Genomic DNA, 27,637 nt, shown 5'->3' with positions numbered 1-27,637 from the left:
TGCACATTGTGTCGCGATGGGCACGGGTACACACAGACCTCTAAGTAAGTAGTTTTAAAGGGGAGGAAGTAAAACACTCTTTGCCGGGACAGGTGGCTCATGTGGTAGAGTACAGGGTTTGCATGGCTGGGGCTGCAGGTTCAACCCCTGGAGCAGCACATACCCATGTGTGCCCTACCCAGTCTGTCTCTCCAACCAGCTTTCTACTGTATGTGAAAGGAATCAAATAAGTCTCTTTTTTTTTTTTTCCTCCATGGGGTTATCTCTGGGGCTCGGTGCCTGCACTACGAATCCCACTGCTCCTGGAGGCCATTTTCTCCTATTTTGTTGCCATTGTTGTCATTATTGTTTTTGTTGCTATTGATGCTGTTGTTGTTGGATAGGACAGAGAGAAATGGAGAGAGGAGGGGAAGACAGAGAGGGGGAGAGACAGACAGACACCTGCAGACCTGCTTCACCGCCTGTGAAGCGACTCCCCTGCAGGTGGGGAGCTGGGGGCTCGAACCGGGATCCTTACGCCGGTCCCTGTGCTTTGTGCTACGTGCGCTTAACCCACTGCGCCACTGCCCAACCCGCAGATGCACACCTTTTAATATATATTTATTCGTTGAAAAAGAGAGAGAGAGAAAGAAGCAGGGCTCCACTCTGGAATGTGCACTTCTGGAGACCATTTGTGTGACAGTCCAGCACTCTGTCCACCTCCCGGGACCCACCACACACTTTCTGCACGTTCTCTTCACTGCGGCTCAGTGTGACTCGCCGTGGTCATCTGCCAACCTCTCAGAAACGTCGGTGTGTGTGGCTGTGTGCCGCCACGCTTCCGACTGTTGGTGAACCCGCCCTGCGCGAGCAGAGAGGCCTGTCCTCTGTTGGGCCCGGGCCGCTGAGCTCCCCTGCCCACCCCGCGGGAGGGCACCTCGCCACCCTGCCCCCCCCCCCCAGGCCGGCCTCCACCTCCTGCCCGGGGCTGCCCGTCCTTACCCGCCAGGCTCTCGCCACTTGCCAAACCTCACCGTGACCTCATTTAATAAGTTTGGGAGACAGAAAGAGTCCTGTCCAGACAGTTTCCTTCTCAGCCTCTGTCTGCAGCTGGGGCCCCTCAAGGTGGGGTCTGGGGGGTGGGGTGCGGGGGCCTTCTCCTCTTGTACTTTGGCCTCAAAAAGGAGGTGCCTGACCCCGTATTCAGCACACCATGATGGGCGCTTCCGCTATGCTGAGAGCTCCAACATACTGCAAAGGAAACGGCATCCTTGCCCGGAAGAGACAGCTCAGCAGGTAGAGTGCAGGACTTGCAGGCCTGAGGCTTCCGGTTCCATCCTGAGACTATGTCATAGAGATAAAAGAAGGGCCGGGTGGCACTGCACCTGGTACAGCACACACGTCACCGTGAACAAGCACCAGGGTTCAAGCCCCCAGCCCCCACCTGCAGGGGAAAGCTTCCCAGCCCTGCCCCACACCCTGGAGGACACCAGACCCCAGCATCCCGGGGATCTCCCTCGCAGCACAGAAGAGGCTCAGACTGCCAGGCTCCTTCCGGGCCCCCTCCGAGATGGGCCTCTTCCCCGAGGTCATCCTTCTCCTCGCCCTCAGCTGCCCAACATCCATTAGCCGGTGACTAATTGCTCCCTAATTACAGGTCTGTCCCAGCCCCCGCCCGGCTGCCCTGCACCTCCTCCTGTCTTGTGAGTCTGGGGCTCACTGGTCCCACAGCGAGTGTGGGTCTTTTGTGTGAGTCCTGCTCCAGGGCTTTGGGGGTCACAGGACATTGGGACTCATGGGACTCACAACTAGCAAGCAGCCCGTCAGATAGAAGCTATCAGGATAGGTGGCAAAAGCAGGCCGGGAGGTGACTCAGCTTGGCCTCACAGCCCAGACTCAAACCCTGGCAGCACAAGGGAGCGACACAGCACTGGGGAGAACTCCGTTGCTGCAGCCTCTCTCTCTCCCTCCCCCCACCTCTCTCTCGCTCTCTCTCCATATAGATCTAAAATACAAATAATGAAATAGTCAAATTGAGAGTGGCGAACCTCTTTGCATATGCAAAATCTCTTTTCTCTCTCTTTCATAAATAAATGATTTTTGTGTTTTTAATTTATAAATGAGGGGCCAGGTGCTGGTGGACCTGACTGACAATGTTACCATGTGTAAGGACATGGGTTCAAGACCCCGGGTCTCCCCACCCGCATGGGGAGCTTTATGAGCCATGAAGCGGCACTGCCGGCACTCTGTCTTCCTCTCTACTGCCCCTTCACTCTCAAGTCATCTCTGCCTCTGTCCAATACATTAAAAACTAAATAAAAGCATATATAAAAAATAAACATATTCTTTAAAATAGATGTAAATGGTGGTGGGGCATTTCGCAGTGGGTTAAGCACATGTGGCGCAGAGCACAAGGACCGTATAAGGATTCTGGTTCGAGCCCCTGGCTCCCCACCTGCAGGGGAGTCGCTTCACAGGCGGTGAAGCAGGTCTGCAGGTGTCTGTCTTTCTCTCCTCCTCTCTGTCTTCCCCTCCCTCTCTCCATTTCTCTCTGTCTTGTCCAACAACAAGGACATCAATAACAATGATAATAATGACCACAATGATGGTAAAACAACCAGGGTAACAAAGGGGAAAAATGGCCTCCAGGAGCAGTGGATTCGTGGTGCAGGCACTGAGCCCCGGCAATAACCCTGGAGGCAAAATAAAATAAAATAAAATCGATATAAATGGGGGTCAGTGGTGGTGTACCCAGTTAAGCACACATAGTACTAAGCAGGAGTAGTTGCGCAAGGACCTGGGTTCGAACCTCCACGCCCCACCTGCAGGGGGCACACTTCACAAGTAGTGAGGCAGGTCTGCAGGTGTCTGTCTGTCTCTCCCCCTCTCCGTCTCCCCCTCCTCTCTCCATTTCTCTCTGTCCTGTCCAATAAAATGGAAAAACGGCCATCAGGAGCAGTGGATTCATGGTGCCAGCACCATGGCCCAGTGATAACCCTGGAGGCAAAAAATAAATAAAATTGTATATATATATGGTTCAAGTCAAGTTTAAGCCCCTGGTCTCCACCTGCAGGAGGAAGTTTCATGAGCAGTGAGCAGTGCTGCAGGTCTCTCTCTCTCTCTCTCTCTCAATCACTCTCACTCTCACTCTCACTCTCCCTTCCTATCTCCCACGCCCCCTGTCAATTTCTCTGTCTCTGTCAATGCTGGTAATAATGATAATAATAGCCACCAAGAGTAGTGGCTTCATTGTGCAGGCACCAAGCTCCAGTGTCAACCCTGGTGGTAATAAAGGCATTTTTTAAAGTATAAATGGCAGGGACCTGGGTATGAGCCCCAGAGTAGCACACGGAAGGCCTATACAGCAGAAGCTTCTTGAGCTAAGGGACACAGGTGTGGTGTATCTCTTCTCTCTGTCTTTCTTTCCCTATCTCTCACTTTCCACCCAGAGTGAAGATAATATTTATAAATGTCTCCTTTAACAACTGGCTAGTTGAGGGGGCCAGACAGAGGTCCTGAGTCTGATTCCCAGCAATGAAGCGATGATGTCCCGATTCTCCCTCCTCTTCCTCATAAATTAACAGCTCTCCTAAAAACTGAGAGAACAAACTGAGGTTAAAAGGATGAGATACGGCACTGGAGTTGAGGTGGCAGTTAGGGAAGGCCTTTCTGCAGGTGACATTTACGCTGGGAACATTCTGGGCTGTTCAGAACCTGTCTCATTTCAGAACCCATCTTCCAGAATTTTCCCAGCTGTCACCACAGACTGTGAGCTCAGACCTGCAGGGATGCAGAGGTCACACAGGCTCCTGTGCTGAATATGAATAGACACGGTTCGAGCCCCCGGCTCCCCACCTGCAGGGGAGTTGCTTCACAGGCGGTGAAGCAGGTCTGCAGGTGTCTGTCTTTCTCTCCTCCTCTCTGTCTTCCCTCCTCTCTCCATTTCTATCTGTTTTATCCAACAACGACGACATCAATAACAACGACAATAATACAACAAGGACAACAAAAGGGAAGCAGGTCTGCAAGATGCCATCCTAATCTTCTTGGGCAGATGATCTCACCAATGTGTCCTAGAACCCCACCTCTCCAGAGCCCTGCCCCACTAGGGAAAGATAGAAACAGGCTGGGGGTGTGGATCCACCGGCCAATGCCCATGCAGAGAAGCAATTACAGAAGCCAGACCTCCCACCTTCTGCACCCCATAAAGGCCTTTCTATCTGTCTTTCTCTCCCTCTCTGTGTCTTCCCCTCCTCTCTCCATTTCTTTCTGTCTTGTTCAACAACAAGAACAATAACAAGGGCAACAAAAATAGGAAAAACAGCCTCTAGGAGCAGTGGATTCATAGTGCAGGCACCAAGCCCCAAGATAACCTGGGAGGTAAAACCAAACACACACACACACACACACACACACACACTAAAATGCACGAGTACATGAAACTGGGGGGGCTGAGCATCAGCAGAACGAGCACAGGACCTGAGCTCAGACTCCAGCACCACACAGGCTGGAGGTGCTCTGGCATACGCTCGCTCGCTCATTCTTTCTCTCACTAAATAAATAAATCTTACCCAAAAGATTTTCTGAAAACTGTTCCAGGCCAGCCTGAGACTGCCCCCCTCCCTGCTGCTGCCAGGGCTGCAGGCCTCTGGCTGCCCAGCTGTTGGGCCCTGTGCCGTCCTCTCCTGAACGGGATGAAAGTGAGAGGGTGGGCAGCCCGCTGGCTGGCGAATGGCTGGGGAGGCCAGGCTGGGGGTTGGGCCCCACCCCCACCCCCACCCCCACCCCCACCCACCGCAGCAGCCCTGGGCCTGGCCGCCACGTCTGCACTTGGCTAGGAGGTGGGGGTGCTCTCCCTCACACCACGGCCCCCTCCTGGGCCTCCAGCCTCAGTGCTTGCTGCACTCCAGAGACTGGGCCTGTGGGGACACTGAGGGCTGGCTACTGCTGGCCGCCGCGGGGGTCCCCGCTCGTGGGTGGGCAGTGCCTCCGGGTCTCAGTCAGTTCTCAGCTCTCAGGACAGAGGTGGGACCAGACATGGGCAGGGCACATGGGCAGGTAAGAGCCACCCAGCTTCCAGAGAGGAGCAAGAGGAATCTGGGAGACATCAAGGCACCTTGGCCTAGTGATGCCAGTCAGACTCAGGTGGCATTCTGTCCTACCACACCTATGCCCCTTTTCCTCCAACTTGCTGCTTCTACAAGAGGGGGGGGGGATTCTGAAAGACTTCTTGGAAGAAGGGTGCGGAGAAATCCATCCCACAGAAAAAGGGGGAGACACAGAGGAGGAGGAAGAGCATCTGTGGCAGGGAACTGAGTAGGCTGGGATGTCTGTGCGTGGGCCTAGGGAGAGATGGGGCAGGGAGTGGAGCTGAAGGCGGTTCCCTTTGTGAAAAGCCCTGAACGTCAGGTGGGCAGGGGGCACAAATCCTGTGGGCATCTTGAGCCTCAGCCCGCCTGTCTGTGAGATGAGGGGGCTGGCCTGGCCTGCGCAGGCCCTCCCAAGACCAGGGGCTTTAGTCAGGGCTTCCCTGCGTCTCCAGCTCCAGCCATGACTGGCAGAGGCTGGCCTGGAGAGGCTGGTGCAGCCCAGCAACCAGGGGTGATATTTCGCTCCAGTGCCCGAGTCTGAGAATAGTTTACCAAGTTGGCAGTGCCAGGTCCCTGATTCAGCCTGGCCACAGCCGTCTGTGGAGGAGGCTGGGACTTGGGGCCGGGAGGCAAGACTAGCCCAGGCAGAGGCTGGGTCCTCACAGGACTGGGTTTCCTGTCTGAACTCTCCCAACGGGACAGCAAAGAGCCTGCCAGCCACACACTCACATGGGGCCTCTGGCGCTGCAGGTCTGAGGAGGAGAGAGGGGTTGAGCCAGGTGGGAGTGGGGGCTCCCTGTGGAGGGGGTTCCTGGAGAGATGGCTTCCCTCAGCCTGGTGCTCGCCTGGGAGGAGGGAGAACGGTGAGCTCTCTGCAGAAGAGTCAGTTCTTGCTGGGCTTGCCTGGATCCAAGGACTGTGGCCCACCCTCTCCTGGGCCCAAGCAGAGGCCCCCAAGTTCACTGCCAGCCCTAGGAATGGGACTGGGGACCTGTCAGGCAAACCAGTTTGGCAAGGCCCAGCCTCCATGATGTCACCCAGCCACTCTGAGTGACAGTGTCTGACACACTTCCGGCCTCCAGGGAGGGAAAGGCGCTCTGGGTGCCAGGGCTGGGGAGGGGCCCAGAGGTGCTCCCGGGCCTGGAGATGCCCCAGAGACCAGCCTCCTCGTTCTAGGCTGGCCTGGATGGCTGGGGCTTCTGGGGCCCCCAGGCCTGATGTGGTCATTGCTGCCCAGCGGGTGGGAGCCTGGCTCCAGGCCATCCTTGCAGTGCGTGTGTGGACTTGAAGCCTGAGAGGCAGGACCATCACAGCTGACAGGCAGTGGGGCCGGATGTGTCCACACAGGGCAGCTTTCACCATTTGTTTACTGGGCTGGGAGGGAGCGCACCGGGTGGGGTGCCTGCACTGCTACATGCTTGGCCTGAGTTTGGATGCTGGCACTGCGTGGGAGGTGCCGCGGCAGAAGCCGAGTAAGTTCTGCTGCTGTGGGTCTCTCTGACTGAACTGAGTGGTCTAGAGCCGTGAGGTGGTGCGTGTGGGGCCTCAGTTCCGCACATGTGCACACGCACACACATGCACATGCACACGTTTATATATTTGCTAATGAGAGATAGGTAGATAGATAAATAGGTAGATAGGTAGATAAGATAGTATATAGGTAGACAGACAGACAGACAGACAGACAGCTTTATTGCTGGAGCTTGAACTTGGGGCCTCATGCCTTTGAGTCCCATGCTCCACCACTGAACCAACTCCCTGGCCCTGAGAGGTCCACCCTACTGGACCTGCCATGGGATGTTCGGTGACTTGTGAATGCGGTGCACGCACGGCCACCCTGAGAGGGCAGGGCACGGGCTTCCTCACACAGGAGTGGGGTGCAGGCCCGGAGCCCTGTCTGCATAGACAGGACTGGCTTGAAGCAGGTGCTGAGCAGGACCCTGCTCAGGGGAGCTGACTCCTCCCTGAGCTGTGGCTCACAGGCTGCCTTTTGACCTCAGTTTTACACTACCAACCCCCCCCCCCCACACACACACACACACACACCAGCTCCAGGGGGAAGGGAAGGAGACTGGAGGAGGAGGACCCTTGCTTCTCTTCCCTCAGGCCCTGAACTCCAGACAGTCGGGAAGGCAGAGAGCCCTGGAGGCCACAGCCTACTGGGGGGGGGGGGTTTGCCACCAGCCAGGCCACTACTTGGAGTCCACAGCTGCCACTCAAGTCCAGAGAAGCCCAGGGCCCCTGTGGGTGTCCCCAAGAAGTAGAGCCAAGGGACCTCAAAAGAAGGATGAATTGAGCTTAGAGGGAGCTGACCCTTGTGCTGGAGAGGAATTTGGAAAAGAGGCCACTGCTGGGGCTTGAAGAAGAGGGGACCCCAACTGTCGACCCCCCCACACTCCACCAGGGCTCTGCCTGACCTCACATGGGCCTTAGCAAGGGCCTCTCTGTCTCTTTACAGGCCAAATGCAACCATCTCTCAGGTGAGAGGGTGTCTTCTGGGAACACAACAGAGTTTGGTGACTGGGGAATGTGAGTCAGTGGGTGGAGCACAAGCCCTAATGCCTGAGGGCCCAGGTTCAATCACCAACACCACCAGAACAGTGTTCTCAGAGATATCTCCCCTCTCTGGTAAAATAAATATTTAAAACGAAAGAGAAAAGGGTTTGGGTAGTGGCGCAAGCCTGTTTGAGCGCACATGTTACAATGTTCAAAAACCCGGGTTGGAGCCCCCGGTCCCCACCTGCGGGGGACGGGGGGAGCTTTGGTAGTGGTGAAGCAGAGCTGCAGGTGTGTCTCTGTCTCTCTCCTTCTTTATCACCCTCTTCCCTCTCACCTTCTGGCTGTCTCTGTCCAACAAATAAATTAAAATAATAATAAAATACTAAAAAGAGAGAGTGGAAGAAGGAGTCTGGGAATGAAGCTGGGGAGAGTTCAGCAGTAGAGCACAGACTGGCATGACTGAGGGTCCAGGCCCTCTCACCACCATATGCCAGAGCTGAGCCTGAGCGTGTGAGCACCAACTCTCTCTCCCTCTCTCTCTCCCCCTTTCTCTCTCTCCCTCTCTCAGAGCCCTGCTCAGATCTGGCTTATAGTAATCTGGGAGATTGAATCTAGGACCTTGGAGCCTCGGGCATGAGAATCTTTGCATAACCACTATGCTATCTCCCCCACCTACCACGTGTCTCTCCCACATGGAAAAAGAGTCTACAAACAGGGCCTGGGAGTGTGTGCTGGCCCTCTCTCCTATGGGGTGAGCAGGGAGGGGGTGGCCTCGGCGGGTCTGGACGGTGGGGCTGGGGGCAAGCACAGGCAGTAGGGTGAGCGCTGACCACTGTGCCGTAGCTCAGGCACCAGCCTCTCTGCAGCCCCCTGCTTGAGCGAGCCTGCTCCCTGGGCAGGACCTCACCCCGGGCACTGTGTGGTCCGTGCAGGGGGCCGAGGGGGTGGTGACGCTGCAGAGGCGGCCATGCCTGACCCTGGGAAGGGGTCTCGGCCCCTGACCGACTTGGCCCCGGGTCCGGGCGTCCAGGCTGCAGGCCAGGCTGAGTGGGGGCGGGGCCGAGGGAGGGGACACAGCCTCCGAACAAAGAGGAGGGCGGAGAGGGGCTGTCCCGAAGGCCCGGCCAGCCGGCCTCCTCCGGGCGCTCACCTCCCGCCCTCCCGGCCCCCCCCTCCCCCCCCGGCCAGAGTCCCGGGCCGCGCCCTCCAGCCCCCCGCGGGCCGCACATCCGCGCGGGGTGCTCAGACTGTGCTCCGCCGCACCCCGGGCATGAGGGGCGGGGCCTTCTGGGAGGCGGGGCCGCTAAATTGAATTCCGCCAATGACGTGTGCGCGTGGGCGGGCCCTACGCGCGGATTGGACGGGTGGGCGCGGGGGGCGGGGTTTAGCGCGTACAGCTCGGGACGGTTGTGAGCCGCCGGGTCCCCTCCCGCGCCGCCCTGCCCGGCCGCCGGACCCCGAGCCGCGGGACCCCGCGCCGCCCTGCCCGGCCACCGGACCCCGAGCCGCGGGACCCCGCGCCGCCCTGCCCGGCCGCCGGACCCCGAGCCGCGGGACCCCGAGCCTCCCTGCCCGGCCGCCGGACCCCGAGCCGCCCGACCCCGAGCCTCCCTGCCCGGCCGCCGGACCCCGAACCGCGGGACCCCGAGCCTCCCTGCCTGGCCACCGGACCCTGAGCCGCGGGACCCCGCGCCGCCCTGCCCGGCCGCCGGACCCCGAGCCGCGGGACCCCGAGCCGCCCGACCCCGAGCCTCCCTGCCCGGCCGCCGGACCCCGAGCCGCCCGACCCCGAGCCTCCCTGCCCGGCCGCCGGACCCCGAACCGCGGGACCCCGAGCCTCCCTGCCCGGCCGCCGGACCCCGAGCCGCCCGACCCCGAGCCGCGAGCCTTCGGGCGCCGAGCCAGCAAAGGTGGGTGCGCGGGCCGGGGACTCGAACCCCGAGTGCACAGCCTCCCGGACCCCTGGACGGGCTCCCCTGCCCTCTCCGCACCTCCGGGGACCCCGGATCCGGGGCGGGCCGGCACGGGGCCGGGGGCTGCAGCCAGAGGCCCGGGTACCGTCCATGCCGCCGGGGACCCCCGCCCCGCCCGGGGCGCTCGGGGAGCCGCAGAAGCCGCAGCCCCGGGGAGACCCCGCAGCAGGCGGCTGGAGGCGGGAAGCGGCCACCGCAGGGCCCGGGTGTGGGGACCCCTGGCCGGGCGGGGTGGCGCGGCGAGCCGGGGCAAAGGACCGGACGGAGGGACGGGCCGCGGGAGGGAGGCGGCACCGGTCGGCCTCGTGGGCGGCAGGCGGGCAGCGCGGATGCTCGTGGCCGCCGGCCCGCCCCCTGCCTGTCGTCTGCACGCAGCGGCCAGGGGCAGCCCCGAAGGGGGGCGCGGCTGGGGCTGGGTCCCCCAGGAAGAGACGGTGCCTCCTGGCCGGGTCGGGGCGGCTGGCACGAGCTGAGGGGCAGGGCGGTGCTGTGGGCAGCGCTGTGGGCAGGGGCTGTCACCGAGGCAGCTGGGGTGGGAGTGGCAGGGACTGCCAAGCCCGGGCAGGGGCTCAGCCTGGACAGACTGACCGCTGCCGGTGGCGGGAAGCCCTGGGCTCCAGCAGCACCCCCTGGTGGACAGCCCGGCCTGGGGGCCCTGGCGGCCGCGGCGCACCCCTCCTGGTCTGTCTCCGCCTCTTGTTTAGACAAGGTGGCAGCAGCAATGGCCGAGACCGGGTCCCAGCTCTCCGCACACAGGAGGACAGAGGGCACCTCCCGCCAGGAGCCGCACACCCCACCCTCCCTCCGTAGCCGGGTCGGGGCAGCAAGTGCACATGCCGGCAGTTTCTCGAGGCCCAGGCTGGAGGCCTGATGAGTGTCTGTCCCTCAGAGCCCCCTGAGCTGGCTCCAGGGCACAGGCCACCCACCCCACCGGACGGGCACAGAGGGGCAGGCCGCAGCATGGCGGACGAGGCATTAGCCGGGCTGGACGAGGGAGCCCTGCGGAAGCTGGTGAGTGCCCTGCTGCCCCCATACCCACCGGGCTAACACCTAGGCAGGGCCGGGCCAGTTCCCTGCCAGCTGATGGCTGTGGTGGGAGAGGAGCCGGTTCCCCGAGGCTAGACAGCCCCCTTCACCCCCCGCCACATGTGCCCGTCCATGCCAGGTGCGGAGAACCGGCCCTCCCGGCCCCCCCACACACACACACCTGTTTAAACAGTAACTGCGGAGGGCTCGCCCATGGCACCACAGGTGTGGGGGCTGGGCACACCTCGGCTGCCTGATGCCAGCAGGGCGGCTAGTAGCATGGGGGCACCCAGGACACCCTGGCTCAGAGGGGTGGTCACCTGTCCAGGGGCCCCACAGAAGAGCCCCTGGGGAATGCCTGGAGCCCTCCCCCCATCTGTCACTGTCCTGAGTTCTGTGGGGGAAGGGAGGTAGTAATGATGAGTCCTGGAGTCAAAGGGGTGAGACTCACCCTGGTCTGCAGAGCCCCCACCCAGCTGTCCCTTGGAGTTCCGAGGCCATGGGCATAGTGCCAGCCTGACTGGAAGCCCCCCTGCTACTGGCCCCCAGCACCACTGCCCTCAGAAAGTCCTGGTGGGGGGAGGGCGCATGGAGGCACATTCCAGGCTGGCAGGCTGAAGGCTCCCAAGTTTCTCAGGGTCCTCAGCTTGCACCCCTGACTCCAGGTAGGGTTCAAGTACTGGGAAGGGGATTGTGAGAGGGGGCTGCCTTCACCGCCCCGGGTCTGGGTGGTCCTGGCTGACTGGTGGGCGGGGGCTGGGGGCAACCAAGGAGAAGTGGCTTGGCTCTGGGGAGGCTGCCCTGGAGGAGGGGGCCCCGGGGCGGTTCCCAGCTGCGGGCCTCCAGCGCCCCCTGGCGAGGCCCTGCCCACAGCAGCGGTCCCCACCCTGGGCAAGTGTCCACAACCGGCTGCTGTGAGCTGTAGGGCGAGAGGCCCGTCAGAAGCGGCCCGGCCCCCCTCCGCCCCGCCCTCACTCCGAGGAAGCACCCTCTTTCCTCCGGGGGACCTCACAGGCAGTTTCCCAGCTGCCCGCCCCTTCCCCTTCCCCCCTGGACAATGGCGCTTTGTGCTTCCTCAGCCCCTCTGGCACTGGGGCCCAGGGCGGGGACACCCACGGACCTTGGCCTCCAGGCCTCTGCCAGGACGGTCAGCGGAGGGTGGGCAGTGGACCGAGGTTGCCCCTCCCTCAGCCCCACCTGCCTGGCAAGGGGTCAGTCAGAGGCTGTGGATTCCTCCATGGAACTCTGAGCCCCCAGGCTTTGCCGGGAGGAGACTTTGGAGGACTCCATCTCTGGGGCCCCGGGCATTTGGACGGAAGGCTGGACCCCCAAGCGTCCCCAGGGCTGGGGGCTTGAGGCAGGCCAGCCTGAGGGAGAGACCCCCCGCATACTGGAACAGGCCCATTGAAATCCTAGGGCTGTGGTCCGGGAGGTGGCACAGTGGAGAAAGCACTGGATTCTCAACCACGAGGTCCTGAGTTCGATCCCCAGCAGCACATGTACCAGAATGACGTCTGGCTCTTTCTCTCCTCCTAACTCTCTCATGAATTAATTAATTAATTAATTAATTTTTTAAAAAAGGAATCCTAGAGCTCCTCCAGCCCTCAGTAGAGGGTCCCCAGCAGCACCCAACAACAGCCCCCTCAGCCCCAGATGACCCCAGAGTCAGATGCAGTTTCAAACCCTGGCTCACATTCCTGAGGAGCAGGCCTGCCCCTGCCTCAGTTTCCCCAGCGAGTGCATGCTGGGTCCCCAGAGCCAAGTGTGGGGTGATGCTCATTGGGTCCCCAAGGTCCCCAGGTCACTGTCCACACCCCCACCTGTCCTGAGGTGCCAGAGCTCCATGCTGCACAGGAGGGTACTGGGGGGCTCCCGCTGCAGGTAGGGGGTCAACTCCCCCACACCCACCCTGTTCCCTTCAGAGGGGCCACGCCCCCGCAACTGCAGGTTCAGCAAGTGGTGGGCAGGACACTCAGTAGGGGTGTGCAGGCCTGACCCCCTGGAGGCCCGCAGGGTGGAGGCCTGCCTTTATGTCCCTGGGGGGCTTTGGCCAGCCCTCTCCCCCCCATGGGGGGGATCTCGGAGGAGCCAGAGGGGTCCCCTGAGAAGGCACGGGGGGGGGGCCTGGGAGTGGGTACATGCCCCACAGACACCCTCTACAGGAGGGGGTTGGGGGGACAGTGAGCCCCAGTCAGGTGTGAGGAAGCATGCCTGCCTGCCCCTGAGGCTGCTCCCGCCTCAGTTTCCCCTTCTCTGTCTTCCTGTTGTGAGGAGATTGAACCCCCTCCCCCAATCCAGGCTGCAGTGTTCCACGGGACTGGTGCTGGGCTTCTCCCCAGGGACCCCGTTATGGACCCCCCCCAAGGGGCATGGCTCCTCTCCCGACCAGCATGGCCCCTCTCCCGGGGTGCCTGGTGCTGGGGAAGCAGGGGCAGGGTTGCTGGAAGGAGCCCCTGACCCCAGGGTGGGGAGGGGTGGTCGCCCGGGAACCCCCTGCCCCCAACCTCTGACCCCAATCTCCCTGAGAGCCTGGGTGGGTGGGCAGGCACGCGCAGGGCGGGAGCCGAGAGAGTGGACAGGGCACCCATTGTGCAGGAGCAGGCCCCCGCCCCTGGCCACCAGAGCAAGCTGCCCCTCCGCCCGCAGCTGGAGGCGACCGCGGACCTAGCGGAGCGGCGCCGCATCCGAGCGGCCATCCGGGAGCTGCAGCGCCAGGAGCTGGAGCGCGAGGAGGAGACGCTGGCGTCCAAGCGCTTCCGGGCAGAGCGGCAGGACAACAAGGAGAACTGGCTGCAGTGCGGCGAGGCCTGGGGCTGGGGCGGGCGCGGGCGGGCACGGGCCACGCCTGGGAGGGCCTCTGCCCGACCCCCAGCCCACAGGCAGACCCCTGTCCCCACAGCTCTCAGCAGCGGGAGGCCGAGCTGCGGGCCGCCCTGGCCCTGCTGGCGAAGCGGCTGGAGTCCATGAGTGACGTGGAGGAGCTGACGGTGCTGGTGAGGCCGGGCCCAAGCCGGGAGGGGCGCCTGCCCTCTGGTCTCGGGAGCCTTGGGGTCTTGACCCCTGCTGTCCCCCACAGCTGCGGAGCGCGGGGGAGTACGAGGAGCGCAAGCTGATCCGAGCTGCCATCCGCCGTGTGCGGGCTAAGGAGCTGGAGGGTCAGTGGTGCCCACCGCCCCCACCCCTGCCCAGCCCGGGCACCTCCCGCCACGCCTGACCTTTCCCTTCCCTTCCAGTTGCTGCCACCTTGGCGGGGAGGCTGTGCGGTGGGCGCGCTGACGGGGGCTCTGCAGAGGACGGCCCTAGTCGGACGGCACCCAGGCTGGAGCGGCGACAGGTGAGGAAAGGAAGGGACTCTGGCCGGGCGGCAGACGGCAGCCTGCGGGACGCCCGCACCCCCTGCGCTTGGGCCTGGGGCCCTGGGTGCTGTCTCAGGCCCCTGCTCACTTGGGGCGGCCTCTGGTCCACACACAGCACGGCTCCCCCTCAAAGCTGTGAGCATGTCTCTGCTCCTGGCCTGTCCTCTACTGGCTCCACACTTGCTCTCTGCTCCCCCCTCTGGCCCTTGCTCAGCTGACTGGGGTTTCCCTGGAGCGGCCCCGACAGTCTCACCCTGCCTGGCTGCTCCAGCAGGTGTGACGGAAAGCCAGGCCCTGCGGGTCCGCTCAGTGGCCAGCAGGGGCCCTGCCCTCCCCAGCCCTGGCAGCAGCGCCGAGAGGTGGGGATGAGAGTCAGAGGGTGCCCAGCTGCTATGCCCGTGCCGTGCAGGTGTGCCCGTGGGCTGTGGTGCCAAACCCTCTGCTTTGCATGCCCCGCCGGGCTCTGGTCATCCTGCGTGTCCCCAGCAGGTGCTACAGTCAGAGGAGCAGGAGCAGCCGCCAACAGCGGCTCCAGAGCCAGCCCCGAGTGCCCAGGCTGCCAGCCAGGGGGTGACCACAGTGACACTCCTGCTGCAGGCCCCTCCTGGAGGCTCGCCCAGCCCCCAGGCCTCACCCACCGCCTCTCCTGAGCCCCCTCCTGGGTCACCACCACCCCTCACCCCCGAGACTCCAGGCAGCCCTGAGCCCTGTTCCAACCTGCCCGGCACCCCCAGTCCTGAGCCCCGAGTGCTGCCAGCACCCCCCAGTGCAGAGGGGCAGACGGCCCACAAGGTGAGTCCAGCCACGGGGAGATGCAGCCCGGCGCCCGGCAGGGCAGCTGCTGGCCTGGGGTCAGACCCTGCCCATGCCCTATTGCCCTGCAGCTCCCACCTGGCCCCGAAGAGCCCCCTGCACCCCAGGGCCCCACCAGGACTCCATCCCACCCAAAGCACACAGGTAAGGGGCCTGATGGGCAAGCCTGGGGCCTCTTTGTCCCCACCTGGGCAGCGGCTTCCTGTGCTGAGACAGCTGGGGCCTCCGCGGGGGCTGGGCAGCACCCCCACTCCCCCCACAGGCCCCTACCCCCACCCCAGGTGTCCCGCCCCACCCCCCCGCAGCCTTGAAAGGCAATGGGCCTTGGGACACATTCTTTTTCCCAATAAGGGAGAACTCACCCATCTCCCAGCAGAGCTGGAGGCAGTGCTGGGGAGGGGGGTCCCCCATTCCCATGGCAGGGCACCCTCCCTCCAGTGCCAGCCCAGTTCCAAGCCCCGGAGTGTCCCAAGTCAGCCTGGGATTCCTGCAGGAACGGGAGGCCAGGCTTCTGAGAAGTGGCTGAGGAGGGGAAGCCCCCACAAGAACTCCCCCATCACGTGGGCACCCTCATCTCTCCCACAACCAGGCCTGGCAAGGCCTCCCCTTCATGTTTGGTCCCCACCGGCCGGCCCAGAGGCGAGGTCCGGCCGTCCCACCTCCAGCCCTGGCAGGGCTGCTGAGCACCCACCACTGACAGCCTCCCGTCCCCCCAGAGCCCACCCCCGGCTCCCGCGGACCTGCCCCACTGCAGCTGACGGGCTCCGTGCAGGACCGCGTGCGCAAGCTGTCGGTGGACTCGCCCAGGTCGGTGGGGCTCCGCAGCAGCTCTGCCCGGACAGCCCCCGGCCCCTCCCCAGCGGGTGCCGCGGCTTCTGCATCCAGCCGCTCCTCCTCGCGGGATACGTCTGCCCAGCCCAGCAGGGAGAAGCCAGGCACAGCCCGGCCCCTGGCCCAACTTCAGAGCAGCCCCCAGGAGGAGGGCCCCCGGGGGCGGGGCTTGGCCGCCGTGTCCCTAGAAAATGGAGCAGGGGGGCCAGTGGCCCGCACAGAGACGCCCGGTGTCCTGCCGTCCGCCACTGTGGGCAGCGCTGAGCCCAGGGACGGCATGAAGACCACCGTCACCATCGAGATCAAGAGCGGCCGCGGCCAGGCCTCCCCGGGCCGCGTGCTGCTGCCCACCAGCAATCAGAGGGCAGGTAAGCCGCCCCGTGCGCTACCACCACCCACGGGCCGCAGAGCCGCCGCACCCCACCCTCTCACAGCAGCTTTCCCTCTCCAGAGCTGACACTGGGGCTGCGGGCGCCCCCCAGCCTCCTCAGCACCAGCAGCGCGAGCAGAGGCACCGTCACCCACGTCACCCCGGGGCCCCCGAGCCGGCCAGCCAACGCCACTCACTTCACCAGCTTGGGCCAAAGGGGCCGCAGTGCCAAGGTGAGCACACACCCCCAGCCCGCACGAACTGCTGCAGGCTCCGTGGTGCACAGGGAAACTGAGGCCCAGAGAAGGAAGGTGGCAGCTGGGTGCCCAGTCCACAGTCACCTGCCTGCTGAGGCCTGATTCTTACGCCAGGTCGCCCAGCGCGGCCCTTAGGAGCAGAGGAGAAGCAGGCTCGGAAGCTGGGACAGCCCAGGAGCCCCTGCTCCTCCCCACCCCCAGCTGCTCCTCAGGAGACAGAGACGAGCCAATGACTCCGTTTACTCCTGTGTCAGCTGGGGTGGGGGTGGGGGCCGGGGAGGCAGAAGTACTGACGGAACAGTGGGGGGAGGGTTGCAGGTGAGGCAGCAGCCTGACAGGTGCTGCGGGAACCGAATACCCCACACCTTCCATTATTCATCCCACCCTGGTCTGGGGCTGGGCGCTCAGCCAGGGAGGGAGCCCTGTGCTGTCCACCTGTCCGTCCGTCCATCCGTTGGGTGGCCAGGGACAGGAGGACGCTGGCTAAGGTGAGGCCGGAGCCAGAGCTGGTGTTCTTGGGCGGCAGAGAGGGAGGGAGCCATGATGAGCAGCCCTCTGCCCTCTGCCGGCGAGTGGAGGGCTGGCCCGATGCCACGTGTGCCTCAGTTTCCCCATCTGGAACCAAGGGAGAGAACAAAAGACATGCCTTGAACACACCCAGACAGCTTGCACCTCAGGGACAAGGCCCTTGTCCCAGCAGGGTGACCGGCCCGCCCCTCCCCGCCCTAGCTCCCCACTGCGGGCCTGGGCCCTGGGCTGGGCTGGGCCCCTCCCCCGCGGCCCTCACAAGCCCAGAATAGGTTTCTATTTGGGCTGCAGCCCCAGCTGGCCGGCAGGGGCGGGGCAGGCCTACTGCCCTTGCCTGCGCCCTCGGCTGGGAGAGGGGACACTGCCAGAGAGGCAGCCCGTCCACTGTGCCCGCTGCCCGTCTGACTGCCCTCAACATGCCGGGGGTGCCAGGCCCAGGGTCCGAGCTGGCCATGGCCCTGGAGGGGCAGCTGAGCCGGGCGCTGGAGGAGCTGCGAGCCGTGGCCGAGGCCGGCCGGGCAGCAGTGACCCAGGCCGCCGAGGCTGCCGTCTCCTCCGTGGAGCCGGTGACCCGGGCGGCCGAGGAGCTGCGGGTGGAGACGGCGGCCCTGAGCCGGCGGCTGGACGCGCTGGGCAGGCAGGTGGAGGTGCTGAGCCTGCGGCTGGGGGTCCCGCTGGCACCTGACCTGGAGCCGGAGCTGGAGCCCAGTGAGCTGCTCCTGGCCGCTGCAGACCCCGAGGCCCTCTTCCAAGCGGCCGAGGATGCAGGGACCCCTGTGGCTCACCCCCCTGCCTTCAGCAGCCGCCGGCCCTCCTCTGGCGGCCCTGCCCACAGCAGCAGCCTTGTAAGTCTGGGTGGGGGAGGGTTGCTGCAGCCAGACTCAGCCTCTGCAGAGGCCACCGGTGTGCCACCTCCTCTGAGCCTCAGTTTCCCTTTCTGCTCAGTTTCCTTTTCTCCCAGGCTGAGGGGAGAGGGCCTGAAGCCAAACCCCCAGCCCCTGCAGGGAACGAGCCCCAGAAACAGCTGTCAGCCAGGCGTCTGTCTCTCCTTGCCCTGTCAGAGGGGCCCTGCCAGGAGGGCCAGCAGATGGACAGGTGCAGAGAGACTGGGGAGGGGGCTCTGCAGGACCCTAGGGAGCTTCAGAGAGGACCTGTGAATCCCGCTCCAGCCTGGGGGGGACAGGGTGTGGGGTGAGGGTAGCCAGGCCTTAGGAGCTGGCATCGCAGAGCACAGCTTCCCTGGGATAGAGGTGGGAGGAAGCAGCAGGAGAGACTCGGGTTTGAAGCAGAAGGTCGTGTGCAGAAAATGCCCAAGACTTGCTGCCATGAGGCCCTGGGTTCGATTCCTGGACCACATATGCCAGAGGGATGCTCTGACTCCTTTCTTTCTCATTGACTAATAAATAAATAAATAAATGACCGGTGCGCCTACGTACGGAGCACACACGGTGCACGCACAAGGACCCGGGTTCAAGCTCCCAGTCTCCACTTCCAGAGAGGAAGCTTCCTGAGTGGTAAAACAGTGCTGCTGCAGATGTCTCTCTGTCTCCCCTCTCCCTCTTGATTTCCGTCTCTATCCAATAAAATAAAAATAAATAATAATAAAAGAAGCCAGGCACTGGTGCACCTGGTTGAACACACATGCTATCATGCACAAGAACCCAGGTTCAAGCCCCCGGTCCCCACCTGCAGTAGGAAAGCTTTGTGAGTGGTGAAGCAGGGCTGCAGGTCTCTCTCTCTCTCTGTCTCTCTATCTGTCCCGCCCCTCTCGATTTCTCTCTGTCTCTGTCCAATAAATAAATAAAAGGGAAACAAAATTCAGGTTCAAGAATCAGGTAGGGGATGGAGAGAGAGCTCCCTAGTAGCCCCGCCTTCCTGCACTCTGCAGGCACCAGGTGGAGGTACCACCATGGCAGGGAAGCTCTGTCTCTGTTTGCCTCTCTGGAAAAGGCAGCTCCACCTGGTGAAATTACACATGCGTGAGGGGCTGGTGATGTCAAAGACAGTCATTTATCTTAACAGTTAGTGGTCAGGGAGATGGCTCAGCTGACAGAGCGCAAGTTCTTCAAGCCTGAGGACACGGGTTCAGTCCCCAGAACTCTGGGCTACAAATGAATAAATCTTAAAAGGGAGTCGGGCGGTCGCACAGCAGGTTAAGTGCACGTGGCACAAAGCACAAGGACCCCAGTTTGAGACCCCGGCTCCCCACCTGCAGGGGAGTCACTTCACAAGCAGTGAAGCAGGTCTGCAGGTGTCTTGTCTGTCTCTCCCCCTCTGTCTTCCTCTCTTCTCTCCATTTCTCTCTGTCCTATCCAACAATGATGACATTAGTAATAACTACAACAATAACAACTACAACAATAAGAAACAATAAGGGCAACAAAAGGGGACAAATAAATATTTTTTAAAAAAGAGGGAGTCAGGTGGTAGCGTAGTGGGTTAAGTGCACATGGCGCAAAGCACAAGGACCAGCGTAAGGATCCCGGTTCGAGCCCTTGGCTCCCCACCTGCAGGGGAGTCGCTTCACAGGTGGTGAAGCAGGTCTGCAGGTGTCTGTCTTTCTCTCCCCCTCTCTGTCTTCCCCTCCTCTCTCCATTTCTCTCGGTCCTATCCAACAATGACGACATCAATAACAACAATAATAACTGCAACAATAAGGGCAACAAAAGGGAATAAATAAATATTTTCAAAGTCTTAAAATAAGAAAGGGGGGAAAGCTGGGTTCCCTTCAGCTCAGACCATAGGCTGCTTTGTACTTAGAGGACTTTGGGGAGTCAGACAGATGTTGGGCCTCAGTTTCCCCTGCTGTTAAAGAGGAACAGACAAATTTCTAGCGCTTACCAGGTGGTGACTGCTAAGTGGGAATCACCGTCACTGCCACCAGGTTCACAGAAGCCACACTGAAGGCCGTCACTGGCCCTTCTCGGTGCCCAGCGGCTGGGCATCTCTGTGACTAGCCCAGAGCCCGACCCGTTTGGTTCCTCGAGGCCCCTTGCGAGGTCTTCATCCATCTCCTCTGCAGGTGGAGCCGGAGCCCACAGAGCCCTCCTCAGCAGCCATGCAAGGGCCCGGGGACCCCAAACAGACACTGGGGGACAGAGCCCCAGAGGGACGGGGCCCGCTGAGCGCCGAGCAGCTGACTGCCATCGAGGACGAGGAGGTCTTGGACAAGATGGTAGGGCTGGGCCGGGGTGGGAGGGGCAGGCAGGGCCCACGAGCACCCCTGCAATGACGGGTGCCCCCCACCCCGCAGCTGGACCAGGCCACCGACTTTGAGGAGCGGAAGCTCATCAGGGCGGCGTTGCGAGAGCTCCGGCAGCGGAAGAGAGGTAGGGCCGCCCTCAGCCTAGGCCCAGCTGCTCCCACCCACCTGTCCCTGCGCCCGGGGCCCACTCCCCAAAGTCCCGCCAGTGACCGCCCCACCCAGCTCTCCTTGTCCACCCAGCTGTCCCTTTGCCTCCTGAGCCTGGCTGCTGCCTCCCCAGCTGCTGCTTGACCCACCCCTTCTGCCCCCAGCCCTGGACCCCAGCCAGCCTCCCCTTCCTAGACTCGCTGCTTGGGCCAGATGCTTCCCCGAGTCCCACCCAGGCCACCTCCTTCACCCAGTCTCCTCCCAGCCACTATCCCTCCCACTGTGGGACTTTCTGAGGGCCCAGCAGCCCTGGGCTCCACTCCTCTCCTTCCCTGCCTTCCCGCCACCCCTGGGCTCCACTCCTCTCCTTCTCTGCCTTCCCGCCAGCCCTGGGCTTCTAGACACGTCTGCTTCCCCTTTGGCTCTCCCAGGGCAGTTGCCACCTAGCCCTCCCCCAGCCCGGCCTCTGCTCTCCCACACGTTCTGTGCCTGGATCCAGTTGGGCCTTGAGGCTGCCATCTATTTTTTTTTTTTTTTAGACTAGAGCACTGTTCAGTTCTGGCTTATGGTGGTGCTGGGGATTGAACCTGAGATCTCAGAGCCTTAGGCTTTTAAGGCATTTGCATAATAACCATTATGCTATCTCCCCAGCCCTATTTTTTTTTAAATATTTTATTGATTGATTGATTGATTGATGAGAAAGATAGGAGGAGAGAAAGAACCAGACATCACTCTGGTACATGTGCTGCCGGGGCTTGAACTCAGGACCTCACACTTGAGAGTCCAGCACTTTACCCACTGCGCCACCTCCCGGACCACAACCCTATTTTTAAAGTCTATTTATTTATTGGGCAGAGACAGAAACTGGGAGAAAAGGGGGAAACAGAGAGGGAGAGAGACAGATACTTTCAGCCCCACTCCACCACCTGTGAAGCTTCCCCCCAGCAGATGGGGACCAGGGGCTTGAACCCGGATCCTGGTGCATTGTTAACATGTATGCTCAACCAGGTGCACCACCACCAGGCCCATCCCCTCCACCTAGACAGTTCTCGTCCTGACTCAGACCCAGATGGTCCAGTCGGCCCTCGCCCAGCGTCCCCGCACCTGCTACCTCACCCACACTTGGCCTCTGTGCTCAGATAAACCCCTTTCCTGATGGAACTCAGCATGACATCACTGTGCACCCAACCCACTCCGGCCCCCAGCCCCCGTCCTACCCATGAGCCCCCACCCCGTGCCCCTGATCTGTGCGGTGTGGGTGATGGTCCCCTGGGTGTGCGTGGTGCGTCCTCTGCACAGACCAGCGGGACAAGGAGCGTGAGCGGCGGCTGCAAGAGGCCCGGGCCCAGCCAGGGGTCGGCCGTGGCAGCAACACGGCTACTGAGACCACCACACGGCACAGCCAGCGGACGCCGGACGGCTCCGTCAGGACTGTCACCAAGACCGAGAGGCTTGTCCACTCCAGTAAGGGCCAGGGCCGGGGCCGGGGTGTCACCAGAGAAGCCTCCTGCCCCCCTCACCCCCACCCTCCCGCACCCCTGCAGGTGACGGCACCCGCACGGCCCGCACCACCACCGTGGAGTCCAGCTTCGTGAAGCGCGCGGAGAGTAAGGCCGCCCGCTGTGGCCCTGTGCCCACCTGCCGCCTGGGGCTCTTCCTCAGACTCTCTCGGAACACTCGTCTGCACATCTCTCTGCCCAGCCGGCACACTCTCTCTGCCTGGGACTCCAGCCCCCTGCCCCGTTGGCAAGACCCTGCCCAGGCACTCAGCTGCCCCCCTGTCCCTTCTTCTGCAGATGGCGGTGGCAGCACCATGGTGCAGACCAAGACCTTCTCCTCCTCCTCCTCCAAGAAGATGGGCAGGTGAGCACAGTCCCCCCACAGCACAGCGGGGCAGAACAGGTGCTTTGTGGTCCAGGAGGTGGCTCAATGGTTAAGGCACTGGACTCTCTAGCATGAGGTCCTGAGTTCAATCCCCAGTAGCACATGTACCAGAGTGATGTCTGGTTCGTTCTCTCTCTCTCTACTTTTTCATTAATAAATAAATATTAAAAGAAAAAAAATAACAGGTGCTTCACACAGCCTGGGGGACCACCTCCACCACACCACAGGGAGGCCAGAGGTTGGCTGAGCCTCAGCACTGAGGGGCAGTGCCACACCTGGATGGGAGAGGCCCACCCACCACCCAAGCTCCCACAGAGCACCTTCACCACAGGGCCCCAGGAGGGAGGGCTGCACCTCCCTGTCATGGAGCAGAGGGCTGGTCAGAGCAGGGTGGGAGCAGGAGCCAGGCTAGGAACCTGAAGGGGAGAGGGCTTCGCGTCAGAGCCCTGGTCCCAGCACCTGCTCTGCTCCCCTCAGTCTGAAGTCCCAGGCCCAGGGCCTGTCTCCTCATCTTTGGTGGAAATGAGAAGGGCTTTCAGGAGGAGGGTCACTTGGAGAGTCACAGTAGGCAGGAGCGCAGCAGCACTCAGAGATGGTGGTGGTGACGCTGGAAGTGGCCTTAGTGGTATAGGTGAGGAGGCGATAAAGGCAGCGGTGGTGGAGGTGGCGATGGAGAGGTGGTGGTGACAGTGGAGAGAGTGCTGGTGGAGGTCATGGTGGAGACGATGTAAGGTGAGGTTGGTGGTGGCCTCTCCTTAACCCCGGGGACCTGGCGAGCCTGCCCAGCTCACTCATAGGGGCCCATGCTCGGGGCTCCTCTGCAGCCTGGCGCCACCTGCCACAGGCCCCTCTGGGCTGTGGAGGCCCAAGGTGGTTCCGGAGCGCCACTGACCCCGGGCCAGTGGGGCGGTGGCTCAGAGACCGCCCCCCTTCAGCCCAGCCGTATCCCTTGCCCCTCAGTGTCTTTGACCGGGAAGACGAGACCAGCCCTCGGCCCGGCAGCCTGGCAGCACTGGAGAAACGTCAGGCAGAGAAAAAGAAGGAGCTGATGAAGGCTCAGAGCCTGCCCAAGACCTCGGCCTCCCAGGCGCGAAAGGCCATGATCGAGAAGCTGGAGAAGGAAGCCCCAGCAAGGTGAGTGTAGGGTCTGCTCAGGGGGCGGGGCCTAGTGACCAGGGGGCGGGCCTAATGACTGGGGGCAGGGCCTAGTGGCCGGGGGAGGGGCCTAACGACTGGGGCGTGGCTAGTGATCAGGGCGGGGCCTGATGACCAGGGGGCGGTGCTAGTGACCGGGGGTGTGACTAGTGCCCGAGGGCGGGGTCTAGTGACCAGGGGGCGTGGCTAGTGACCAGGGCCGGGCCTAGTGACCAGGGGCCCGGACTAGTGACCAGGAGCGTGGTGGGTGGCCCAGGAGAGGAGCCAGTGAGCTCATGGGGCAGGGCCTGCTGACTATTGGGGGCACGGCCTGCTGACTATTGGGGGCACCTCACAGCCCAGGAGCAGTTTGTATCACAGGACGGACAGGATTGAACCACAGGATGGAATTGGTGGTGCAGAAAGAACTAGTCACCCAGGGGCGGGGTCGTGTTGGGGGTGAGGTTTCCATACCACAGGGCTGGGCCCTTGTGGGGCAGGGCCAGAGAGAGGCCTGAAGGTCCGGCTCCAGGAGTCCCTGGGGGTGTGCAGGTGGTTGGCGACCCGCCCTGACACCCCTCCCCCTCTGCAGCCCCGGGAGCCCCCGCACCACGGTGCAGCGCTCCACAAGCTTTGGGGTACCCAACGCCAACAGCATCAAGCAGATGTTGCTGGACTGGTGCCGTGCCAAGACTCGGGGCTACGAGGTGAGCCCACGCCCCTGCCCCGGCCCGCCCCACCTGCTTCTCTGGCGAGGACAGACTCAGCAAGGATGATACCCTGCCCTCCAGTCCTGGGGTGTCGGGGCAGCAGACCTGGAGCCAGGCTTGCCCCAACCTGCTGAGACTGCTGAGGGCATCCGCACGACCCTGCCCTGCCTTGTCCTGTGACTCAGTTTCCCCGTCCTTACAGCCCTCGGAAGCCCCTTATTGCTTTGTGGGGGGCCTCTTCTGGGCTCCCGTCCCCCCACCTGGGAGCTGACATGTGGCTTGGAGAAGGCGCACGCTGTCCCAGTGCTGCGCAGCCTCCAGCAAGTCCCAGAGCCTGTGAGCCCAGCTGCCCAGGACGGAGGTGGGGAGCTGACCAGTCCCCCCCACAGCACGTGGACATCCAGAACTTCTCCTCGAGCTGGAGCGATGGCATGGCCTTCTGTGCTCTGGTGCACAACTTCTTCCCGGAGGCCTTCGACTACGGGCAGCTCAGCCCACAGAACCGGCGCCAGAACTTCGAGGTGGCCTTCTCCTCCGCTGAGTAAGTGCAGCCCCGGCTCGGCAGGGAGTGGCCGCACACCAGGGGCTGGGTGTCTGGCCCGGCAGCCCCGAGATCCCTGGGGCCAGCCCACTACCCTGTCAGACAGCACCTAGACCCTCTGCCCAGAAAGCCCCCATCCTCCCGGTCCCCCCTCCGCCAAGCTCACCAGGTGCCGCCGGATCCAAGGAGCCGCAGGCCCGCCCGCCCACCAGCTCGGGCAAGGCCCACCAGGTGGCCCTGTCCCTGCCCCTCCAGCCTCCCTGTGGCTCTCCCTCTGTCTGTCCTGCTCTCCCCTACTACCAGCAGAGCTTCCTGCTCTCACGGGACCCCGGCTGGAGATTCCAAAAGGAGGCTCCTGGCCGCCAGGCCCGCAGCCTATATGGCACCCGCAAGGCTCATATAGGACGACAGCCGGCCTCCACTTTGGAATCATTGCCCCGTCTGCTCACCTCACCCTCCACACCCCTCCCTCTGGCCCTCCTCCTCCTCTCCCCGTTCTCCCCCCCCCCCCCGTTTTCTTCCTCTTCCTCCTCTCCTCCACCTCCTCTCACGCCTCCCTCACCCCCTCCCCGGGGCACAGCCCTCCTCCCAACCCGGGCCCAGCGCCACGGCCCCACCCCGAGTCCTGCTTGCCCCGAGAGCCCTGTGCACCTGTGACTGATCTGGTCCCACCCGTCTGCACCGCGCACAGAGGCGGGAGTGAGCGGCACGTCCACGGGGGCATGCGGGGGGGCGGGGCTGGCCGGCTGCAGCACAGAGAATGGAACTCAACTCGTGTCTCTGTCTGTGTATGTGTGTGTCTCTCCACCCCTCTCTCTTCTCTGCCTCTGCCCACCTCGGGCCCTGCCCCCGCCCCTCCCGGTCCTCCCCACCCTTCCCCTCCCCTCCCCAGGACCCATGCGGACTGCCCGCAGCTCCTGGACACAGAGGACATGGTGCGGCTGAGAGAGCCCGACTGGAAGTGCGTGTACACGTACATCCAGGAGTTGTACCGCTGCCTGGTTCAGAAGGGGCTGGTAAAAACCAAAAAGTCCTAACCCCTGCTCACTCGCTCGCTCGCTCGCGGCCCCACGGTGAGAAACACCCCCTGCCTGGCCCCGGAATCTGCTGAGCAGGGCACAGAGAGCGCAGGGGTGGGGGGGAGCAGGGGCCCTGCCTTCTGGTATGCAGGTGAGCCCTGGCTCCTCGGTGGGGAGGGTTAGGCTGGGGAGAGGGCCTGGGGGAGGAGCCCCTGGAGGTGGCAAGACAAGCCCAGCGGCTGGAGAAGCGCCAACAGAGCAGGGGTCTGGACAGCCAGGCAGAGGCTTGGTCGGATACCTGGCTGAGGACAGAGGTGGAGAAATTGGCACATGGGAAGGGCTGTCTCGGTCTGCACGAGGCAGGGCAAGGGCCACCACCAGGAAGGGGCATGTGTGTCTTGAGGATGAGAGTCACAAATGGTCTCCAGAGAAGTCTGGGGTCTGGCTGGCATTCTTGAGCAGTGCCTGGATAAGGACTGGGGAGGGAGGGTGGAGGGCATGGATTGGGCAGCGGATCAGCTTTGGACGGGCCCAGTGTGGAGAGGGAGGCTGAGGCCCGCCGCCAGTGGGGGTGCAGAGAAGGGGGTGCCCCCTCCCTGTGCTAACTCAGGAGCTTGCTGGCTGGGGTCCTGGTCCCCAAATTCTCTCCGGGACATTTCCTCCCTGGCAGCCCAGTGGAGAATTAAGCTGAGCTAACTGCCCACCTGGGCAGGGAACCCAGGGAAGGACGCTGTGCCCCCAAGGCCAGGGCAGAACTGGGCACAGAAACTGACTCCTACTCAGTGGCTCCTCGTCCGCTCACTATCCCCCCCCCCCCATTGTGGGGGACAAAAGGCAGAGGCCCAGCTGGGCCAGGAGCTTACGCCACTCCAAGCAGCAAGGCTGAGGCACTCAGATGCCCCTCACTCGAGCCCTTGTGGGGCAGGTGAGGCGGGGCCGGGCCTCCGCGGTCCAGGTCATATATGGACAGGCGGCCTATGGGGAGAGGGTCACTGGTTGGAAAGTGTGACTCAGTGTTGGAAAGTGTGCCTGGGGTTTGCCTGTCACCGGGGGTGCTGGGGCCCTGTGCTGGCTGTAAACAATGGCTTTATAAGGTCTCTGGGGAAGACACGGGCTGGGAGGGAGCGGGGATCCCAGAGAGTCCCAGCGCAGGAGGTTCAGGGGGAGACCACCTCTCCACCATGGAGCACAGACCACGTGTGTGTGTGTGTGTGTGTGTGTGTGTGTGTGTGTGTGTGTGTGTAGGCTACGTCACCCCCGGGGCTGCCAAGGTCTCGATGAGGCAAGGAGGGACGGCTTTGTGGCTCTAAGGGAGGGAAACTGAGTCACAGGCAGGGGAGGCCAGGGCGTTGAGGATCTCTTGGGGAGAGCTGGGGGTGGATGCAGGAGCACAGGCTGTGGCTTCCTGCAGCCCCCACCCCAGGGTGGGAGAGGACTCCTGCACTGAGGGTCTAGTCCTGCCCCGCTCATGCTGGGAGGCTGATGACTGGATTTCCCTCTCTAAACCTCAGCCCGGGCTCTGCAGGGTGGAGCAGGTGACCACACCCCACAGTGTGGCCGGGGTGGGTGGTCCCGCAGCCTCCCCTGCCTGTGAGGGGAACAAGACTTGAGGAGCTGTCCCCACCCAGCCCACTGCCCGGTTCCCACCTCAAGCGGAGGGCTGTCCCCTGGGGCGGGGACGGGGGTCGGCTCTGCGGAGAGGGCTGTCCCCTGGGGTGGGGACGGGGGTCGGCTCTGCGGAGAGGGCTGTCCCCTGGGGCGGGGACAGGGATGGGGGTCGGCTCTGCGGGGAGGTGTCCAGACGGGGGGGGGGGGGGGCGGGGGGGGCGGCTGGGCGTCCGGGGCACAGGTTCTGGCTGCGGGGCGGGCTTCCTGGAAGGGGCTTGTGCCAGAGGGAGGGTGTCCTGTAGGTGGGCAGGGGCAGCCCCCGCCAGGGCCGGACGGACGGGCCACCTCTGCCCGCACCTCCACCTGCTGTGAGACCTTCCCCTCAGTAGTGGGGGCGCGCTGACCGCATGGTGCCCTCCGCAGGATGCTGGTGGACTGCGTGCCCCTCGTAGAGGTGGAGGACATGATGATCATGGGCAAGAAGCCGGACCCCAAGTGCGTGTTCACCTACGTGCAGTCACTCTACAACCACCTGCGGCGCCACGAGCTGCGTCTGCGCGGCAAGAACGTCTAGGCGCCGCCCCGCCACGCCCTCACCCGCCCGCCTTCATCACGCAGCGATTTTGATAAATTATTGCTTTTCAACGAGCCTGACTCCTCGCCTCCC

The 27,637-nt window shown here is 63.0% G+C and overlaps 1 protein-coding gene and 1 long non-coding RNA gene across 12 annotated transcripts; one reads left to right on the top strand and one right to left on the bottom strand.

Moving 5' to 3' along the window:
* On the bottom strand, nucleotides 1–15,616 carry LOC132539061 (uncharacterized). Of its 3 annotated transcripts, none has more exons than XR_009550356.1 (5): nucleotides 15,477–15,616; nucleotides 15,099–15,223; nucleotides 3,047–3,575; nucleotides 982–1,323; nucleotides 1–841 (listed from the first exon to the last, which is right to left on the bottom strand). It is a non-coding gene; the product is annotated as an uncharacterized LOC132539061 (long non-coding RNA). The 3 variants fall into 3 exon arrangements; XR_009550354.1 differs by lacking the exon at nucleotides 3,047–3,575 and adding an exon at nucleotides 5,799–5,914 and having other exon boundaries at nucleotides 17–841; XR_009550355.1 differs by lacking the exon at nucleotides 3,047–3,575 and having other exon boundaries at nucleotides 19–841.
* SMTN (smoothelin) lies at nucleotides 9,322–27,618 on the top strand. 9 transcript variants are annotated; one of them, XM_060192789.1, is made up of 20 exons: nucleotides 9,322–9,478; nucleotides 10,431–10,552; nucleotides 13,214–13,362; nucleotides 13,467–13,560; nucleotides 13,644–13,722; nucleotides 13,801–13,901; nucleotides 14,410–14,715; nucleotides 14,808–14,880; nucleotides 15,453–15,935; nucleotides 16,019–16,170; nucleotides 19,745–19,897; nucleotides 19,976–20,051; nucleotides 21,374–21,538; nucleotides 21,619–21,681; nucleotides 21,871–21,937; nucleotides 22,919–23,092; nucleotides 23,685–23,799; nucleotides 24,192–24,343; nucleotides 25,236–25,416; nucleotides 27,394–27,618. In XM_060192789.1, exons 2-19 carry the CDS (start codon nucleotides 10,502–10,504, stop codon nucleotides 25,378–25,380), a joined length of 2,598 nt encoding a protein of 865 aa, XP_060048772.1. In that variant the 5' UTR covers nucleotides 9,322–9,478; nucleotides 10,431–10,501; the 3' UTR covers nucleotides 25,381–25,416; nucleotides 27,394–27,618. The 9 variants fall into 9 exon arrangements, with proteins under 9 accessions (XP_060048772.1, XP_060048773.1, XP_060048770.1 ...); XM_060192793.1 differs by having other exon boundaries at nucleotides 9,323–9,478; nucleotides 14,413–14,715; nucleotides 25,236–25,304; XM_060192794.1 differs by having other exon boundaries at nucleotides 9,323–9,478; nucleotides 14,413–14,715; nucleotides 27,394–27,538.
* Nucleotides 27,619–27,637: the final 19 nt, after the last annotated feature.

This window comes from Erinaceus europaeus, chromosome 6, assembly GCF_950295315.1.
Source record: "Erinaceus europaeus chromosome 6, mEriEur2.1, whole genome shotgun sequence".
Lineage (NCBI taxonomy): Eukaryota > Metazoa > Chordata > Mammalia > Eulipotyphla > Erinaceidae > Erinaceus > Erinaceus europaeus.
This window is presented reverse-complemented; position numbering and strand designations above follow the sequence as displayed.